The 20,378-nt window shown below is 49.5% G+C and overlaps 3 protein-coding genes across 7 annotated transcripts; 2 read left to right on the forward strand and 1 right to left on the reverse strand.

The window, feature by feature from the left end:
* The first annotated feature begins 1,167 nt into the window (after positions 1-1,167).
* Positions 1,168-3,973, forward strand: junba (JunB proto-oncogene, AP-1 transcription factor subunit a). 2 transcript variants are annotated; one of them, XM_060046599.1, is made up of 2 exons: positions 1,171-1,334; positions 1,575-3,973. In XM_060046599.1, exon 2 carries the CDS (start codon positions 1,625-1,627, stop codon positions 2,600-2,602), a length of 978 nt encoding a protein of 325 aa, XP_059902582.1. In that variant the 5' UTR covers positions 1,171-1,334; positions 1,575-1,624; the 3' UTR covers positions 2,603-3,973. The 2 variants fall into 2 exon arrangements, with proteins under 2 accessions (XP_059902581.1, XP_059902582.1); XM_060046598.1 differs by having other exon boundaries at positions 1,168-3,973.
* prdx2 (peroxiredoxin 2) lies at positions 3,804-8,054 on the reverse strand. The gene is made up of 5 exons (XM_060046617.1): positions 7,940-8,054; positions 7,357-7,510; positions 6,415-6,537; positions 4,865-4,995; positions 3,804-4,134 (listed from the first exon to the last, which is right to left on the reverse strand). Exons 1-5 carry the CDS (start codon positions 8,040-8,042, stop codon positions 4,052-4,054), a joined length of 594 nt encoding a protein of 197 aa, XP_059902600.1. The 5' UTR covers positions 8,043-8,054; the 3' UTR covers positions 3,804-4,051.
* wiza (WIZ zinc finger a) lies at positions 7,980-17,958 on the forward strand. 4 transcript variants are annotated; one of them, XM_060046574.1, is made up of 9 exons: positions 7,983-8,118; positions 9,916-10,016; positions 10,353-10,424; positions 10,743-11,186; positions 11,876-12,859; positions 14,413-14,630; positions 15,142-15,361; positions 16,524-16,680; positions 17,240-17,958. In XM_060046574.1, exons 3-9 carry the CDS (start codon positions 10,412-10,414, stop codon positions 17,397-17,399), a joined length of 2,196 nt encoding a protein of 731 aa, XP_059902557.1. In that variant the 5' UTR covers positions 7,983-8,118; positions 9,916-10,016; positions 10,353-10,411; the 3' UTR covers positions 17,400-17,958. The 4 variants fall into 4 exon arrangements, with proteins under 4 accessions (XP_059902559.1, XP_059902557.1, XP_059902558.1 ...); XM_060046575.1 differs by having other exon boundaries at positions 7,986-8,118; positions 9,946-10,016; XM_060046576.1 differs by lacking the exon at positions 9,916-10,016 and having other exon boundaries at positions 7,980-8,118.
* The last annotated feature ends 2,420 nt before the right edge of the window (positions 17,959-20,378 follow it).

Raw genomic sequence — 20,378 nt, forward strand, 5'->3', positions numbered from 1 at the left:
GAACTGTCCGCTCGCATCACCGCTCCGCTCACGGAGAATGACGGAATCGGCGGTATGAGCTGCGGACGTCCGCCCAGCGCTCGGGGTGAACTACTGTAGGGTTATTGATTATTCATGTGAAGCCTCCGATGTGTTGGAGCGTGCGTGTTTACACAGGCACGCACACACTAACTTGGCACACACTTTATTAAGGTAGGTGGATGTGCCTGACTTTCCTTTGTTGTCGTGTTTGTTGACGTGTTTGAAGACAAAGCAAACAACGCCTGCCTTTAAGGGTCACAAATGACAAGCGCGTGTAAAAGGTCTGCTACGAATTACAGCACACCTCTGGTCTACGTAATCGGTAAAGAACCGTGTGATTAAAACTTAACCTACAACCCTTTAGTGGCCTGCATGCCCGATCACAAAAAATAAAACAATTCCCCTACATGACCTTATTCATTAAAAAAAAGATATATATAGCCTAGTCCTAGTTAAAAGTGATTACAATAAATAATTCCCCCACATGAGTCCGACCAACGTTTTGTTTGTGTTCGTGGTTATCACGCTGAATAAAGTTTGGGATATTCCCCCAAATTGTTTGAAGTCTGGCTTCAAACCAAACAAAGTGTATTAGGCTTCTCTATAAACCACCCGTGTGTCACCCTGGTTCGGTTTTGTTGTGTATTTTACTCACGTGGCCGCAGCGACCTCAGTGGGCTACTGCCCTCCCGCGGGGCATAGGGAAGGGAGTCGGGCTGCGCGCACCGTGCCCACGCCGCGGCCACGCCCACCTCCCCGCATCCTCGAGGCGTCCTGGAAGCGCGCCAAACAGGGATTGGCTTCCCGCTACAGGGAGGAACAGTAGGGATGCCCATATAAGGGCCGGCCGATATCAATTCTGATCGCATGACGAAGCAGCAGTTGAGCACTATAAGGTTATCAACGCGGTGGTAAACGTGAGACACACACATATTTGCATTTCAATATATTTTAACTTAATATATTATATATTATATATTATATATATATATATATATATATATATATATAAACATAATATAACAGCCCACAGGTCTACCAATGTCCTTTTCCTGGATACAACGTCATTCGGTCACCACGTCAATCTACTACGTCATCCGGGGGCGGGGCTTACACACCTCCGCGGTATTAAAAACCCGGAGCGAAACCTAGACCCATTTGATTGAAGCCCGCCTGTGTGGAACACAGTGACGCACAGACACACACAAACGCGCACTAAAAGAAACACAACTCGGGACCAAAACCAGAGGTTTAGTCACCGGACTTCACTTCCGATTCACCAAGAGAGACTAAAGACCAAAAGCAACGACTTGGTACAGTAGCCTACTGTTATCCGCTATATTGGAGGTTTTAGCAGTACTTTGATAACATTGATCTTCACATAGTAGCCTGGTGCGTCGGGACTGGCTACTACTGCTGAGAGAGAGAGAGAGAGGGGGACACCGAAGAGTTTATCCCTGTTTGACTTTGTCTATTCTTCTTGAAAAATATGTCCGCACTAATGGAACAACCCTTTTATGACGACTCGTTTCTCTCTGCTTTCGGCCGTCCAGGAGGCGCTGCTGCCCCGCCACCGGACCCCAAGCTGCCCCGGCAGCAGAACATGACCCTGGACCTCTGCGACCCCTACCACCGCTCCTCCTCTCACCTCCTCAAGCCGCACCACCTGCTGCGCGCCGCCGCGGCCGATGGTGACTTCTGCCCGAGCGTGCACGCGGACGTCGGCTCTCTGAAGCTCTGCGCCTCGAACCCCGACCTGGAGCGACTCATCCTCCAGAACAGCACCGGAACCCCCACCATCACCTCCACCTCCACCCCCAGCGGGTTCACCTACAGCCGCAGCATCACCGAGGAACAGGAAGGCTTCGCGGACGGTTTCGTTAAGGCGCTGGACGACCTGCACAAGATGAACCAAATGGCGCCGCCCCCCAACGTGTCCATCGGTGGCGGGACCCTCGGTACCCACAGCGGGGGGGTCCCCGCCTCCTCGGTGTTCGGCTCCTCGCTCCAGGCCGACCACCACCACCTCGAATACACCAACCTGAGCAACTGCACGCCGAACAACGCCAACATGTCGTCCTCTGCGCCCAGCTACCCCTCCACCACCATCAGCTACCTGCCCCATCACCAGTACCCCCACCACCACCACCACCAGCTGCCCCCCCAGGCGCACGGGTCTTCCCACCACTTCCAGCACTCCCTGCCCGGCGCAGGGATCCTCCACGCGCAGCGCTACGGAGGGCTGATGAAGGAGGAGCCGCAGACGGTGCCTGACCTGCAGAGCAGCGACTCCGGCTCCCCGGGGCCGATGTCCCCGATCGACATGGAGAACCAGGAGCGCATCAAGGCGGAGCGCAAGAAGCTGAGGAACCGCCTGGCCGCCACCAAGTGCCGGCGGCGGAAGCTGGAGCGCATCGCGCGGCTGGAGGACAAGGTGAAGCTGTTGAAGAACGACAACATGGGGCTGTCCAGCACCGCGTCCCTGCTGCGGGATCAGGTGGCCCAGCTCAAGCAGAAGGTCATGACGCACGTCAGTAGCGGCTGTCAGCTCATGATGCCGCCTAAAGTCAAGTCTTACTGAAGACTGAAGTAAACGCACTTTTTCTGGAGCTGCTGAACAATACAGGAGAGGACATGGTTGGTCGTGGAGCGACACTGGGGAACAAATTAGAGAAGTTCTGGTGCGTATGGAGACGAGGAGACGTGGAGGACTATGGACTTTATATGGAGGCTAAGTGATGTGGAGGGTGGTTGTCTTGCCTTCAGGGACCACCAGAGAGACGCACTTAAAAGACTGAAACACTTTGGGGCATTTGGAACAAGTTTTGATGATGTTCTTGTCTTTGGCTTTGCCTGTTTACATTCGACCGTGACGCGTTCATGTGGTACTTAACTTATTGGTTTCTCGGGCCGAGCCTGATTGGTTGTGTTTTTTTGTACAGTATATATATTTAAGTAAATAATATGAATTGAAGAAATGTGTTGGGCGTTCTTTTGAGGGTGGCCGATGCCCATATTTATTGGTGGTATTGATTGCCGTCAAGTAGCCTACATACCATTGGTTTATTTTGCTATTAATTGTCGTTAAAATTAAACCACTTTTATTTTGCCATTAGGTACATAAATAATTCATATTTAAAATATATTGGTTAATTATTTTGCTATGAATTGCCGTTAAAAGCCCATAATGTCTTTTGAACCAACCATGTCTGGTCGCTGCAGTGCATCAGTCGACCAGTAGGGTGCCTCGACTGGTTCCGCTCTGTGCGTCCCGGCGTGGGACGGTTCTCTTGACGTCAGGACAGGCCCATTTATGGTCAAACCTGCCGGCTGACGTAATATACCAGCAGGTTTCCGGGAACTCCTGCCTCCTACAGAGCCGGTGGTCAGACCCTGACACTCACTGCCCTGGTTTCCCCAGTAAGGCCAGTAAATGGTTTATTTCCAACAGGGGACTTTCCCCGCAATGGTATTTCTACTTCCCCAAAACAAGGCCTCGTGATCATTGCGAGGCCTTCTTATAAAGATGTCACGGCGTGTTCCCTTTAGATGCAATCTAAGCCTTTTCCCCCCAATTGCCAAACTGAACAGCTAGTTGTGTGTAAACCTCTGGTCGCGTCATAACAGGTATGATATGGGAACCATAAAATAGTCATTACGGTCGAAGTTTTTAAACGTCCGTAAGACAACTAAAACCGCAACCAACTAAAATAACGAGATCCAAACCTAGTCCAATGCTGCCACCTAGTGACGGAAAAGGGCACAACAAGGAACTACCAAGACACGATCGATGCTTTATTAAAGAGCAGACAATACAAATAATACCATCCAGAATATGTTAAGTGTTACCAGTTTCAGTGCTCGGGACTTGAAAAGTATGCCACAGTTAACTATCCGGAAGAGATTGGTTTAACACGGTCAGTAATAATACAAGTCGACTTGGTTCTGGGGTTATCAAGGAAAGAAGGAACTGCCAGACAGGAATCTACACTTAAGTGCTTTGGTTCGATCTGAACTCAGATGAGGAACATCACTGCTTGGAGAAAAACTCTTTGCTCTTCTTGATGTCGGGAACGATGGTATCATTGCCGGGCTTCCAGCCAGCGGGGCACACTGTAGAGGGGAGACGGTTACGTTAACGACACACATGGAATCAGTGACATGGGTACAACACACACACACACACACACACACACACACACACACACACACACACACACACACACACACACACACACACACACACACACACACACACACACACACACACACACACACACACACACACACACACACACGGCTTCAACAGTCCAGCACGGTTGAGTGCAACACGGCTAAACACACTGATTCTGTCTGCGTGTACCCTAGAGTGGTTCCCATACCAGTATCGGAAATTTCTCTGATTCTGCGTAAAATGCAGTATAGGGTATCGCCGATTATGCAAATGTATGCAGCGATCAGATACCATCACGTGACTTGCTCACTTACTACCACAGGCGGAGAACATCAAACACTACGATGTTACGCTGCGTTTGTTAACGGCCAGAGGTGGAAAGTCGGAACGGGAAACGCGTCATTTCCGACCTGCGAGCGTTCCGAGTTAAAACATGGATGCTGAACTACGCGAATACAAATGTCTTATTATGAATTTTAATTATTTAGTTTGAAAGTAAGTGAACTGGCTATACATCCCTGTCATCCTAAGAGATCCCTTCAATAAGAACCAGTGCTTTTAGTAGTTACAATGCTAGATGCTGTATAGGTATCAGCCGATACTCAAGTTCAAGAATCTGTAAGGAAAAAAAAAATATATATATATATCAGATCATCGTAGTTGACCCACCTTCTCCGAACTTGTCGGTGTGCTGGAAGGCCTGGACCAGACGGAGGGTCTCGTCCACCGAGCGACCCACGGGGAGGTCGTTGATGGTGATCTGCCTCAGAATGCCCTTATCGTCGATCACAAACAGACCCCTGTGAGGGGAGCGAGGGAAACACAGGACAGAGGACGGTCAGAGAACAGTCCCCTATGAGAGGGACGAGGTAAACACAGGACAGAGGACGGTCAGAGAACAGTCCCCTATGAGAGGGACGAGGGAAACACAGGACAGAGGACGGTCAGAGAACAGTCCCCTGTGAGGGGAGCGAGGGAAACACAGGACAGAGGACGGTCAGAGAACAGTCCCCTATGAGAGGGACGAGGTAAACGCAGGACAGAGGACGGTCAGAGAACAGTCCCCTATGAGAGGGACGAGGTAAACACAGGACAGAGGACGGTCAGAGAACAGTCCCCTGTGAGGGGAGCGAGGGAAACACAGGACAGAGGACGGTCAGAGAACAGTCCCCTATGAGAGGGACGAGGTAAACACAGGACAGAGGACGGTCAGAGAACAGTCCCCTGTGAGGGGAGCGAGGTGAGGACATACAACGGCCTCCGTTTGAAGTCCAGACACGCTTCACCAACGAGTTCATAGCAAAACATCCAAGAGCAAAACAAAAATCTGATTCATTTGAATTGGGTTTGTTAATTAACTGCAAAAGGTGCTGAAGAGCATGCTGCATATGTATAGTACACCAAACGCATTATATATACACACACACACATAAATGGCTAGAAATGTGTCCACGCAGACATAATCCCAGAGCACAATCCACATTGGCTCGCCTTCATTACACAACACAAACCGGTTCAGTTAAACCATTGTTTGAGTTGCCTTCCATTATAATGTTCAGAGATCAGCAAAGGAAAACAGAGACAGTAATTACTGTTGTAATTTACCACGCCCCATCTGATAATGCCAACTCATCCCTAATAAAAAAAGCTTTTAACCTGGTGTTTAAAAGCGGTGGCAACACGATACTGGTCAAACTGGGCAGGTACGGCTGTCAGATAACTGGCCAACACACCCAGGCCGCGACAAACCAGTCCATTCTGGGAGACATTTAAAACGTTCCCGAGAACAAGGAGTGGTTGTTCAATGAGCATTCCTGAGAAGATGGAGATCAAGGGTGAGGTTGGTTTTGCATTAACTCATTTTATTTATTTTAATAATCGACCCATTTTGAACCGACAGTATAACCCAAAAGATTGCATGTCCGTCCTAGTCGGTGCGTTGTAGTTTTGCTAATCCTGCTTCTCGTGGCCACTCCATCCTGGACCACATGTGGACATCATGGGACAGCACATGAGCGGGTCGGCTGTAACCTGAAGGTTGCTAGTTCGATCCCCGGCTCCTCCTAGCTGAGTGTCGAGGTGTCCCTGAGCGAGACGCCTCACCCTGACTGCTCCTGACCAGCTGGCTGTCGCCCTGCGTGGCTGACTCCGCCGTCGGTGTGTGAACGCGTGCATGAACTCTGAATGAATGTTTGAATGTGAAAAGCATCCAGCCTTGCCTGTAGGCGATGCCCTGGTCTTCCTTCAGGACGCCGTAGTCCCGGGAGATGGAGTGGGTGAGGTCGGCCAGCAGGGGGATGTTCATGGGCCCCAGACCACCCTGTTTCCTGGGAGTGTTGATCCTAACGGACGGACAGACGGACACGTTAACCGGGGGCAGGCCCAAAGAACAGGACACTTTGGAATACCGTTCAAAAATGTTGGGGTCACCCAGACAATTTCATGCTTTCCATCAAAACTCACTTTTGCTCAATGGTTTTACGCTGTACCAACATAATTGCGCAAGGGTTTTCTAATCATCAATTAGCCTTTTAACATGATAGAAACAGCTAGAATACTCATTTAACACATGAACAATGTCTCTAGACTGTATTTGAAAAAGTGCTTCTCTTTAAAAAATATTTATAAGTGACCCCAAACTTTTGAACGGTAGTTTACATCATTTGTTTGCCAAGCATCTAGAACAGACAGGATATAAATCCAACTGAAATGGACATTCTTTAAGCTATCAGTTATTAACACAGCCCCGCCCATGGCCGCTAGCCAGTCTTTACACAGAGCAACACTTGTTTTTCTACGCATGGACTTTTCTCCTCAAGTAAAGTTGGATGAACCCCAACGACCAGGCGGTAAAACCAGGCCTTTAGGCTTATCACCGTTACACAGCGATATATGATAAGCTGAGGGGGAGGGGCTTATCAAGACCTCTGGGGCAACAGTCGGCCCACTTAGAAAGCACAGTTAAACATATCAAACATCTACTACAGCAGACGTTTAATAATTCATAATTATAATAATTTCATTTCAGAAGTCTGCTTGGCCTTTCCATCCAAACATTAAGTAGCCTTTTCCTGCAGGGTGGCCGAGGTTAAGATGTGCTTCCCATTCGTAGTAATCATCTAAACGCGTGTATTGGTTTGAGACCAGTGCCCCGTGCTCACCAGGCGAGGTGGCTGAACTGGGAGTCAGTGGAGGCTCCCAGCACCTCACAGCCGATCTTGCGGAACTCCTCGGCGCGGTCGCTGAAGGCCACGATCTCAGTGGGGCAGACGAAGGTGAAGTCCAAAGGGTAGAAGAACAAGATCACGTACTTCCCTGAGCAAACAAGAGGAGACAAGGAGAGTCAACACTAATGTACACACTTGTTGAACGTCCTAACATTTAAAAATAGCACTAAGTTGTGTAGCATCTTACCCTAGCTATCTCTGTTGCGTACGGGGAATGGGTTAACCTAGTGATGGTTAGTGCTTGCCTGGCACTTGGTTCTATGAACATCCTTACTGTACCCACAGATATTGTTGTCGTTTCTCGTTCTTCTGACAAATGTACTTATTGTAGGTGGCTTTGCATAAAAGCGTCTGCCAAATGTGCTCAATGCAAATGTAATAGAGGCACACGCTTGCAGTCAGTTTGGTTGGAAATTGAAGCGCCGCAAAATTATATGGATTTATTAGACCAATCAACAGGTAGATCATTCACGTGGGCGTATTACAAACGCCAAAGTCGAGGTTTAAAGCCCTTCACCTTGGTAGCTGGACAGGCTGACGTCCTTGAACTCTCCGTCCACCACGGCGGTGGTGATGAAGGCCGGGGCACGCTTCCCGATCTGGGCGCTTCCAGCAGACATGATGACGGGGGTCGTTGCCTGGAGGGAACACAGACAGCAACCATCAAGAGAGGCCGGGGCTCAGGAGGCAGAGCGGGTAGGATTGGAACAGGAAGGTTGCTAGTTCGATTCCCGGCTCCTCCTGCGAGTGTCGGGGTGTCCTTGAGCGAGACGCCCCTACATGTTCCCGACGAGCTGGCTGTCGCCTTGCGTGGCTGACACTGTCGTCGGTGGGCGAATGAATGGGTGAATGTTGGGCAATATTGTAACGCGCTTTGAGGGGCCACTGGTTGAAAAAGCGCTGTATAAATAAAGTCTATCTACCCGTTTAGTCTCACCAGCATGCAGGATGCAGGATGGACTTCCAGAAGAAAAAGGCGCAATATTTGTCTGCAATTAAACTGTTCCCTGAAGGTTTTGAAGCCCTCCAGCTAAGTCAGTAGTTTTTTTAAAAGCTTACACAGATTTAAACCGGCAGTGAAAGCAGAAGTAGCAGCTGCAGACGTCTCATGGGTTTTCCCGACACAATAGAGATTATTATTCGTCCAGGAATGATGAGAACCTCATGACCGACTTAAACACCAGCGTGACTGAACCAGTGCAGACCCTGCCAGTAAACCAGTCCAGAGCCTTGAGTCTAAACCAGTCTAAAACTGGCCACTAAACTAGTGCAGACCCTGCAGCTAAACCAATCCAGTCTTCCACTAAACCAGCCCCCGTTACCCACTAAACCAGTCTACATCAACCACATACTCAGGTTTTACATGCATCAAGTGGTCAGTCGGTCTCATAACGTAACTCAATAATATTAGACACTTTAAAAATAGCGAACGCTAAAAAAAAAAGTAAAAGTAATAGCATTGTGGTCTAGGGCAGACCCAGCATGACTTTGCACTAAATCCTCCTGAAAACGCAGAAGGGGGAGGGAGAGAGGGGAGAAAGGGGGAGATAGAGGAGAAGGGGGAGAAAGGGAGAGAGGGAAGAAAGGATGAGGAGAAAAGGGGGAAAAGGAGAGGGGAGAATAGAGGGGGGGAAGGGGGAGACAGAGGAGGAAAGGGGGGGAGAGATAGGAGGTTATATAAAGAAAAGTGGATTGAATCGTGGAGAGACAAAGAGCGGCTCGAGGCCCGCGGGATGCGAACCCGCCACGATGACCCGCACGCCTCGCTGCAGCCATAAGGCGCCTTCCTCATGTCTCCTCGTCTCCTTAACATGGCGGACGTCTCCTAGACTAGCAGAAACAACACACACACTTACGTTGAGTAGGAGAGAGAACCAAAGTCAGCCGTGAGCACCGGACCACTGAGCAGGAGACCGGCGGACAGAAGGAGAGAGAGGCTGAAGTAGGCGGGACCCGTCAGCCTACCCGGAAGTTATAGTGCTTGGCCCATGAGTTGAACCAGAGGCGGAGTACAGGGTTTTTCAAAGTAAAAGGTTGGAGGCAGACAGTGCTGCAGAAACAGTGCTTGTTTGCAAGTTGTGCTTGGTAGAGTTCAAAAGATTTGTATCATTGTTAAGTTTCTTAAACATTGGTTTGTATACGGATCGATAAGTATTACACTCTTGACAGACTGACAGATAATTTTAAATCGGGGATGGGGTGCTCCAGGCATCCAATGCAGTCACCACAACACTTTGGAACAGACAGAATAATGAAGGAGAAGGGAAAAGTGCATACAGGAGATGTAGACTGCTGCTAATTGTACACAAACAAACACATCGACAGAAACAGTCGTTCATTGATAAGTTGTCATTGGTAAAAGTTAGACATTTGTCGATATTGTTTCGTAAACAATGTATTTCATTCATAGGGTTACACACGATTGATTCGCATTTAACCCTTCACGATATTAAAAGAATGCCTTTTATTTTGAAATGCCCTCTTCTGAATGAGGGCACGGACTTCCGCCCTCCCTTGTGCAAGGTTTTGTTGTCATCAAGCCTCTCGGGTAGTTCTGCGATCTGAGGTCTCCAAGGTTGAAATAAACATAAAAGGTAACGTTAGTGGCTATATGATCTTATATCGTGTTTATTAAACTTATAATAAGTAAATGTATTCATATATATAATCACTCTGATCAAGCATGGCAGCCAGCAGTTAGCTGCATTCACATACACACGCACACACACACACAGAGACACACACCCACACACAAAAGGACGCTAAAAGTTCACCATAGTTTCCACATCACATATATATATAATATATAACGTAATGTTCATCTGTGTTGTTGTGTCCCAGATATAACGTGCTCCTGTTTTTGGGCTAGCCGTTGGAGCTACCAGACCCTGACTCTACCTTTAACCCTGGTCTATCTCCTCTCGTATCAGGGTCTGGGTGACACAAAGGTCGAGGTTTTACGTTTTGTAAACCTCAAAGGTCACCAGCCATGGAAAAAAGACGTGAGTACCGTTGATATGCACGCACACACACGCATACACATGTTTAGCAGGAAGCCGATTTAACTGTGACCCTTTCCACAGTCATACTTCAGCCTCTGTACCGTGTTGTGAAACAACATCAGGGTTTCCCACAGCACTTTACAGTTAATGCGGCCGCCAAAGCAACACACGCCTGGCGCCTTAACTTTTTTTATAATGTTAATATTACTGTAAATATTGTAAAATTATCTAAATATAGATCAGAACCCGCCCGAACCACCTTAACTAACACATTATCTGTGGGAAACCCTGAACATTGCCTTGTTTGTTTTCGTGCAGCTTCGTCCAAAAAGGTGTGTGGCGTGTGCGGCTGCAGCTTCGCCACCCGCCAGGGGCTGTCCAGCCACGCCCGCTTGCACCTGCGCCACCTCGGGGTGCCGCTGTCGGAGTGTACCAACGGGCCCATCGCGCTGCTCTACGAGCTCAAGGAGAGCAAAGGCTCCCAGCTGGACTTCACCCTGGACCCCAAGACCCCCATGGTGCCCCCCGGCCATGAGGTACAGAGCCACTCAAAGACGCTGTTTGAGGAGCTCCCCGCCCCGAAGGATCCTCTGCTGGGATCTCTCACCGGTGGGACCAGTGGTGTCGCCGCCGCCCTCCCACTGGTCTCTCCCCATAAAAGGACAGAGTCCAGGGACGTCGAGGCCCCGAGTTCGAGCTCCAAACAGACGACACTGAAACCAATGTGGGCCCCGCAGGACACGGACGCCCCTCTGTCCTTGGGTAGGTCTCCCCTCTGACCTGCATCTGATCTGTGCTGCTGTAGGGATATGCGTGGGGGTTCTAGTGACACACACACACACACATACTACTACTACTTCTTCTTCTTCTTGTTCTTCCTCTTCGGCGTTTACTCCCTGTCCTACCATTAGAACAAAATAAGACGATGATTCATCCTTGATTAATGTTGCCACACGTTAACCAATCTTGCAACAACACAACATAGTGTGTAGCAACACAACTCCGTACCAGTCTTATTTCCTGTTTTTCTCATTACTGAATGTTATCACTCCGTACATGCCACTGTGATGTGTGTTTGGGTCACTGTCCCCCCCACTCATTTTATGTTGTCTTTAATTTGTTTTATAACATCAACTCCTGTCCAGGAAAACGATAGTTATGTTATTATAACTCTAGTTCTATGATTGTAGGCTACGCCGTCTAGGCTTCGCCTTATGGGCTTGTCCCGTGCGCGCACGGGACAAGCCCATAAGGCGAAGCCTAGACGGCGTAGCCTACATGAAATAGAACAGATGTAAATTAGCCTTGTGGCTATACTCTGGCTCAATTATATATTGCGCATTGAACCGGTCAAATAAACGTAAAAATAAATAAAAGTGCATCAACCCAACATCTTATGCAACAACTGGGGAGTCGGACCATTTCCAAACGCCTCCATTCCGCTCCCGCAGTGTCCGACGCCAGCGACGAGGTGCACGTGTGCCGAGTGTGCGGCGCGTGGTACGAGACGCGCAAGGGCCTGTCCAGCCACGCCCGGGCCCACCTGAGGCAGCTCGGCGTCTCGGACGCCAGCTCCAAGATCAGCCCCATCGCGCTGCTGTACAGCCTCAAGAGCCTCCCGCCGGAGGACCCCCGGCCCGGGACCCCTCAGTCCCCCCAGTCCAAACCCGCCGCCGCCGCCGCCGCCGCCGCCAAGCGCCCCTCCCTGGACCCCCCCGCCTCCACCAGCGCCCTCCCGGCCGCCCCGCCCGCCAAGCGGCCCAAGGTGCCGAAGGAGTTTGTGTGCGTCCTCTGCGGGGAGCAGTTCGAGAACCGCAAGGGCCTGGGCAGCCACGCGCGCTCCCACCTGCGGCAGATGGGCGTGTCGGACATGCTGGGGAAGACCTCGGCGGTGGACGCCATCGAGGAGCTGGCCAGCAGCGGCGTGCTGGCGGACATCTGGCCCCTGACCAAAGGGGCGGCGGCCAAAGCCAGGGCGCAGCAGTCGGCCCCGTCTCCGGCGCCAGCCCCGCCCCCGGCGCCGCCGCCGCCGCCCCCCGCGTCGTCCCCCCCCAGCGGCAGCGCTCTGTCCGGCCCCGGCCTCCCCGCGCCCGTCGGCAAAGCCCCGAAGGCGAAGAAGGGGTTCCGGCTGGCGGTGGACCCCCAGCTGAAGAAGCCCAAGCGGGCGCCGCTGGACACGGGGGAGACGCCCACCTCGGTGAACTTCATCGAGCCCACGTTCGACGGCCAGCCCATCCCCTTGATCCTCTGCGAGTACTGCGGCCAGCTCTTTGACTCGCGGAAGGGCCTCTCCTGCCACGTGCGCGCCCACCTGCGGCAGCTCGGCGTGCCCTGGTCGAGCAAGTCGTCGCCCATCGACCTCCTCCGGCAGCTGATGGGGAAGGGCGTGCCCCTGGAAGCCCTGGAGCCGTCGTCAGGCAAGAAGTCCCACAACCGTAAGTCCACGCACCCCCCGGTGAGGTGAGACCAACGGGGCCGTTTGACCGGCGACACGTTGTGACACATCGTCACCGCTGTAATGCCAGCAGACATTAGCCAGTTTAGACATTATAAACACAACAAACAGGCCAAACACAACAAACACAACAAACAGGACACACACAACAAACAGGACACACACAACAAACACAACAAACACAACAAACAGGACACACACAACAAACAGGACACACACAACAAACACAACAAACACAACAAACAGGACACACACAACAAACACAACAAACAGGACACACACAACAAACAGGACACACACAACAAACAGGACACACACAACAAACACAACAAACACAACAAACAGGACACACACAACAAACAGGACACACACAACAAACAGGACACACACAACAAACATAACAAACAGGACACACAGTATAAACACAACAAACGTAACACACAGTATAAACACAACAAACACAACAAACATAGCAAACACAACAAACACAACAAACAGGACACACTATAAACACAACAAACAGGACAAACACAACAAACATAACAAACAGGACAAACACAACAAACAGGACAAACACAACAAACACAACAAACACAACAAACAGGACAAACACAACACACAGGACAAACACAACAAACAGGACAAACACAACAAACAGGACAAACACAACAAACACAACAAACAGGACACACACAACAAACAGGACACACACAACAAACACAACAAACAGGACACACACAACAAACAGGACACACACAACAAACAGGACACACACAACAAACACAACAAACACAACAAACAGGACACACACAACAAACAGGACACACACAACAAACAGGACACACACAACAAACACAACAAACACAACAAACAGGACACACACAACAAACAGGACACACACAACAAACAGGACACACACAACAAACATAACAAACAGGACACACAGTATAAACACAACAAACACAACAAACATAGCAAACACAACAAACACAACAAACAGGACACACTATAAACACAACAAACAGGACAAACACAACAAACATAACAAACAGGACAAACACAACAAACAGGACAAACACAACAAACACAACAAACACAACAAACAGGACAAACACAACACACAGGACAAACACAACAAACAGGACAAACACAACAAACAGGACAAACACAACAAACAGGACAAACACAACAAACAGGACAAACACAACAAACAGGACAAACACAACACACAGGACAAACACAACAAACAGGACAAACACAACAAACAGGACAAACACAACACACAGGACAAACACAACAAACACAACAAACAGGACACACACAACAAACAGGACAAACACAACAAACAGGACAAACACAACAAACAGGACACACACAACACACAGGACAAACACAACACACAGGAGCCGGTATGAACCATGCCCACTCAGTGTCCCAGTGTCAGTGCCTCACGCTCTACTGAAGGGTGTGAATGCGACCCAGAGAGCGGCCCGGTGTCTCAGCCCTGTCCCTCTGTGCTCCTCCCGTCTCCAGCCGCCTTCTGCGAGCTGTGCGGGTTCGAGTTCAGCCACCGGAAGGCGCTGGCGAGCCACGCCCGGGCCCACCTCCGGCAGCTGGGCGTCACCGAGTGGAAGAGCGACGGCTCCAAGGGGTCCCCCATCGAGCTGCTCAACGAGTGGATCCAGAAGGAGCCCGCCAAGGTGGCCGAGATCACCCAGCGATACCTGCTGGGGGACCTCTACATCAAGAAGGTAGGGGGGGGGGACCTCTACATCAAGGAGGTAGGGGGGGGGGACGACCTCTACATCAAGGAGGTAGGGGGGGGGGGGGGGGGGGACCCCTACATCAAGGAGGTAGGGGGGGGGGGGGGGACCCCTACATCAAGGAGGTAGGGGGGGGGGGGGGGGACCTCTACATCAAGGAGGTAGGGGGGGGGGGGGGGGGACCTCTACATCAAGGAGGTAGGGGGGGGGGGGGGGGGACCCCTACATCAAGGAGGTAGGGGGGGGGGGACCTCTACATCAAGAAGGTAGGGGGGGGGGGGACCCCTACATCAAGGAGGTAGGGGGGGGGGGGGACCTCTACATCAAGGAGGTAGGGGGGGGACCTCTGAGAGAGAGAGAGAGAGATTGAATTTCATTCATTCATTCATTCATTCATTCATTCATTCATTGCATCAACCAGCCGGTACCAGACCTCTGATGTTGGATCCTACTGACCCTACTGGCCCTGACCCATCGCTGTGTGTTCCTCCGTCCCCAGAGACCGGCGCCCCCCCCCGCCCCCCCGCTGGACGCTGTCCCTGCGGCCCCCAGGAGCCCTGAGCCTCTGGGGCCTCTGCCGGGCCCCCGGGCAGGCAGGGAGCTGCTGGGGGTCCCCGGAGCGTCCCCCAAGGCCGCCCGCAAGCTGTCCACCATGGAGAGGGGCCCCGGGGGGCCCAAGCAGCTGGCCTTCAGCGACGTCACGGTGCCGTCCCCGACCCGTAAGTTCACCTGGACCCCCCCCCCACACACACACACACACACACACACACACACACACACACACACACACACACACACACACACACACACACACACACACACACACACCCCTCTTCTTACACACTTACTGTATGTTGTACGTCATGGCACTTAAAAATAGTGCTTAAAGGTTGGGTATGGAATTCTCTTTTTTGGCCATTTTTTGCAAAATTCCTTGAAATCCTTATCATAACCCACTTACAACGACTGAGTTAGAAGTACTGACGTGACAATTAAACAAGTCAATCATCTGTGGAACGGGCAGGGCTCGAAAAGCTCCAGCCAATGATTTCCAGACCAACCGAGTGGCATTGGACAGTAAGTACGTCAATCAAACGGTCGTACTGCACTCCCCCTCCCCCCGCGCGTGACCCCTTCGTGCACGTACTCAAAGCAAGCTTCTGTTTGTTGTTATCCTGCGGTAGCTACTGGAGCTAGCTAACTAGCTAATGGCTCGCTCTCGCGCATCTGTGTTCGCTCGTCCGTGTACTTGGAATGGGTGGAGTCAGAGTCAGCCTTGAAGGAGAGGGGGTAGGACCATTTGAGTTTGGTATTTTCAAAATCTACTGGCGTTTCGCAAATCCCATACCCATCCTTTAACATTGTGCAGCATCTTCCCCTAGCTATCTCTGTTGTATACGGGGAATGGGTTAACCTAGTGATGGTTAGTGCTTGGCACTTGGTTCTATGAACATCCTTACTGTACCCACAGAGATATATTGTTGTTTCTCTTTCTTCTGACAAATGAAACAATGAATGCCTTTTAATGTCACTATTCATAGTACAATGAGGTTGAAAGCAGCAAATGTACTTATTATAAGTCCCTTTGGATAAAAGCGTCTGCTAAACCCCCTCAATGTGAATGTGAATGTAAGAGAGGATGGAAATACCAGAGTCCAACAGTACTATAACAGAACAAACCCAAAGTTTTTTCCAGGAGTCCGACCGGTGAACACGTGAACACCAACATGATTTCTCTTCTTTTGTTACGTGTTCTTTTTAGAACAATATAAATAAAGCACCACGTGGTGGATCTCTTGTTTCGCTCATCGTTCCCGGTCTCACCGTTCCCCAGAGAACGATGACGGACCGCTCACTAACGAACCCGTCGGTTGTTCCCAGGCGTCCGCCCGCTGAAGCCGCCCGCCGCGTCGGGGCAGGAGAACGTGGAGGGCAGCCCCCCGCCCCCCCGGCCTGGCAACATCCCCGCCCTGCTGCCCATGCCCCCCCTCACCCCCCTGGTCAGCCTGGTGGGGAAGGTGTACTCCCTCAAGTGCAGGTCAGTGGGCGGGGTCACGTCAATATCCTCAATAACTATCTAATGTATTATAATAATAATAATCAAACCTCCATTCTCGGGGTGGATTAGGTGGGTAGACGTTTGTGCATTTTTTGTGTATTGATTGGCATTTGTTTTTGAGTTCACCTGGGAACAACTGTCCGACAATTAACCATAGTTTTTCTGTCTACTTCACTCCAAAAAAATGTAAATCAGTGTTGTTTAATTGTTTAACTACAGGTCAAAAGAACATGAATGCACCTTTTACAAAACGTGCGATGTAATTGTACTGCTTTAAAACAGTATTGGAAGACAGAAATACTTAAAACAAGGAAACGTAGCCCCTATCAAAGACAGGGGACAAGGGAAATTAAAGTGTGTATTTGTGTTTCTGTGTGTGTGTATGTGTGTGTGTCTCTCTGTCTGTGTGTGTGTGTGTGTGTGTGTGTGTGTGTGTGTGTGTGTGTGTGTGTGTGTGTGTGTGTGTGTGTGTGTGTGTGTGTGTGTGTGTGTGTGTGTGTGTGTGTGTGTGTGTGTGTGTGTGTGTGTGTGTGTCTAGGTTCTGTGAGCAGGTGTTCCAGGGTCCTCTCTCGGTGCAGGAGGACTGGATCGCTCACCTGCAGAAACACATCCTGAAGCTGGGCTACAAAGGCAAGGCCTCGCCCTCCCCCGCCGTCGCCATGGCAACCCAGAGCATGGTCGACCCCGCTGCCCTCTAGTCCCGCCCCCCTCTAGTCCCGCCCCCCTCTAGTCCCGCCCCCCTATAATCCGTCAATCCGATACATGCATGGCTACTGCAGATAAATCAGAATTTATGGTGCGTTTTAGTATTCTTTGCGAACCGACTCGGGTCTCGGATCTGACGCCGCGCCCCCGCTTCAAGCGTTTTATTATGTTTTGCTCGGTCGTTGGGTCCGTGGACGTTGCCTAGCGACACACACGAACACGCCCCTTTTCCTCGGACGGCGAACTCGCCATCTCGGCTGAACCCAGCGGTGACCGAGCAAAATTCCGAGACAGAATTCAAGATGGCGTGACGTCAGATCCGAGATCCGAGTCGGTTCGCAGAGAATACTCGAACGCAGCATCAGTTCAGCCGAGATGGCGAGTTCGCCGTCCGAAAAAAAGGGGCGTGTTCGTGCGTGTCGCTAGGCAACGTCCTCGGACCTCCGAGACGGATGGATAATAAAACGCAGCATAAGATGTACGAACGTGGCTAGATTAAGACGGAGAAAGACCCAGACCCAGTACTGAAGGGAAATTCAAATCGAGGGGAAGTACTTTAACCCTTTACTGTTACTGCTGGTAGTTTCTGGCAGCACAGGTTGTAATATTCACAGCCTGTTCCCTGGCTGTGGAAAGCTGAAAACCAGGCGTGCAGAAAAGTTTTTTAATGCATCATTGATTGAATGCAATGATGACCTTTTTTTAAAAACTTGCATTAAGGATACACTGTTTTAAAGTTATATGTTGTCTTCTGTCTCTGTCCTATTGGGCCGCAGTGTGTGTGTCTGTATGTATGTCTTTTTACACACACACACACACACACATACACATACACATTCACATACACATACACATACACATCACACACATCATTGATTGGGTGTTTTGGTTGGGGGCATAAATCTAAACGCCAATTTCTGTATCACTGTTTTGGATTATCATGGACCGGATGTTTTCTTTTCAGAATTGTGATATTCATAGGCTGAGGAGAAACGATTGCTCAATGTCCACACTAATGAATCTAGAATCCTATATATATTCCGTTAAAAAAATGTTGATGTTCAATGTTTAGTGAGTTTTTAGATCGTACGCTGTTAAGAAAAGTTCTCGGGAAATGTGCCATTTATTGTAAAAAGAAAATAACGAAAAATAGAGAAGGCAATGTCCCGTGTTGCCTGTAGAGGGCGCACCTGAACCACTTAGAAAACTGTCCTTGAGTTTGTTTGCGTCTAGACTAGGTTTAACCTAATGAGGAGGATAAAGTCGACCCATTTGTCCGCCACTACGCTGTGAGACTTTATGAAGAAGAAATAGTCATTCCATATCTGTTTACACCCCGATGGATCTCAACACCACACACTCATGCTGTTGCAATGCTTGAATGTGTGTCCCTTAACAACATTCTGTCCGGGCTCATAGGGGCATGTTCTACACGAATGTGGAATTTCTTACCAGCCATGAACATGTGATGGAAGTCTATTTGACCTTTTTATCAACTTTTGTAGTTTTGTTTATATTTTAAATAAACATGCCAACATGGGATTTCATATTTTTTTCTTTCCCTCTAGGCTATTCACAAATTCGGTTCTTTAAATTCCTTTTTCCCTGTTTGCAATACATGCTGTAAAAGTAATCGGAAGACTACTCTCTCTCTCGGATAAGGGCTACATGTGAATTTATTTTGAGTTCGGCTTTAAAGTCGGAACACGTTTTATTCTGACTTTATACTCAGAATTCTGAGATCAAAGTCAGAATTGTTATATAAATCATAATTCTGACTTCATGCTCAGAATTCGGAATCCCATGTGGCCCTTATCCTCTTCCGTATACATTTGATATCACTTTTATATCTGCAAAGATGCTCTGCATCGTGACCATCGTGGTCATCTGGATGGGCTGCATTATTCCTTCTCTACTTTTCCTCTAATAAAACCACCCTACATCATAATATCATGAGCACTCCAGACTGTCACATCGCTACTCACGGAGGACGTAATGAAAGCAGAACGTAGCCCCTCCTCTTAGTGACATAAGGTGAGTGTCCCAGTGTGAGTATTCTAGCTGTCTTTTACTCTCTGTCCCCGGCTATGTGACGTTCTCTTTACTCGGTGACTTGTAGCTGACACACAATAATGACAACACCAACACAATTACTTCAAACAATAAGGAACAGAAACAGTGATCTTCCAATTCTAAGGTGTTGTGGTTCTGGTGGAAATATCTGACGTGACCATTGACAGTTTATGACTGAAGTAAATGGGAAGGCTGATGACAATTGATATTGTACTAATCTCAAGATAAATATATAACAGTAAAAAAAAAAAATTATGGACGAAAACTTGCCTTTTCCAATTAAGTAATTTTAATGAGTTCAATATCAAAGTATAACTTTATTATCCGTTAATTATTCAACTGTAGGTCTTAGGGATGGGATAAATCGAATCGATGAAGAGGTCAAAGTATAAAATCTTTAATACAAAATATATGCATGGGCCTATCCTTCTGCAGATCTTATGGTACAAGTTGGACCCTGCACGTCTGGGGACGAATGGATCAAGTAAACAAGGTCAGCGCAGCCTCAAAGCGATACGAGGGGATACGATGCATCAATCAATATAGCTACAGCAAACGTCGTCACCGAACAGCTTCTGCCCGACCGCGGCTGGTTGAGTCACGCCCCCCCCCCCCCCCCCCCCCCCCCCCCAAGAGTGAAACACAATATCAACGTCCCCTGGGGGGTCTCAGCATACCGCTGCTGGCCGGAAATAAATAGAAGTATCGTCACTGTGAGATGATTATTAATAAATGCGTCCTCGGGTTACATTGTGCAATAGACGGACCCGGCAGAGGTCTGCCAGGTTGGCGTCCACTGCCACAGGGTCCTGTAACGGGGGTATGGATTAGGTGAACTCTACATCAGGGGTTCTCAAACTTATTAGTGTACCTCCCCCAAGATATTGTTTCAGCTTACT

The sequence above is a fragment of the Gadus macrocephalus genome, chromosome 3, assembly GCF_031168955.1.
Source record: "Gadus macrocephalus chromosome 3, ASM3116895v1".
NCBI lineage: Eukaryota > Metazoa > Chordata > Actinopteri > Gadiformes > Gadidae > Gadus > Gadus macrocephalus.

Bases quoted from the DNA above. Each gene is read 5' to 3' on its own strand.
- junba (XM_060046598.1), top strand. From the start codon at position 1,511: ATGTCCGCACTAATGGAACAACCCTTTTATGACGACTCGTTTCTCTCT.
- prdx2 (XM_060046617.1), bottom strand. From the start codon at position 8,042: ATGTCTGCTGGAAGCGCCCAGATCGGGAAGCGTGCCCCGGCCTTCATC. The intron at 7,511-7,939 runs GTGAAGGGCTTT...TTGTTTGCTCAG, and splicing joins CAGCCTGTCCAGCTACCAAG to GGAAGTACGTGATCTTGTTC. The intron at 4,996-6,414 runs GCAAGGCTGGAT...CTCCCCTCACAG, and splicing joins GACCAGGGCATCGCCTACAG to GGGTCTGTTTGTGATCGACG.
- wiza (XM_060046576.1), top strand. The intron at 14,631-15,141 runs GTAGGGGGGGGG...CTCCGTCCCCAG, and splicing joins GGGACCTCTACATCAAGAAG to AGACCGGCGCCCCCCCCCGC. The intron at 15,362-16,523 runs GTAAGTTCACCT...GGTTGTTCCCAG, and splicing joins CACGGTGCCGTCCCCGACCC to GCGTCCGCCCGCTGAAGCCG.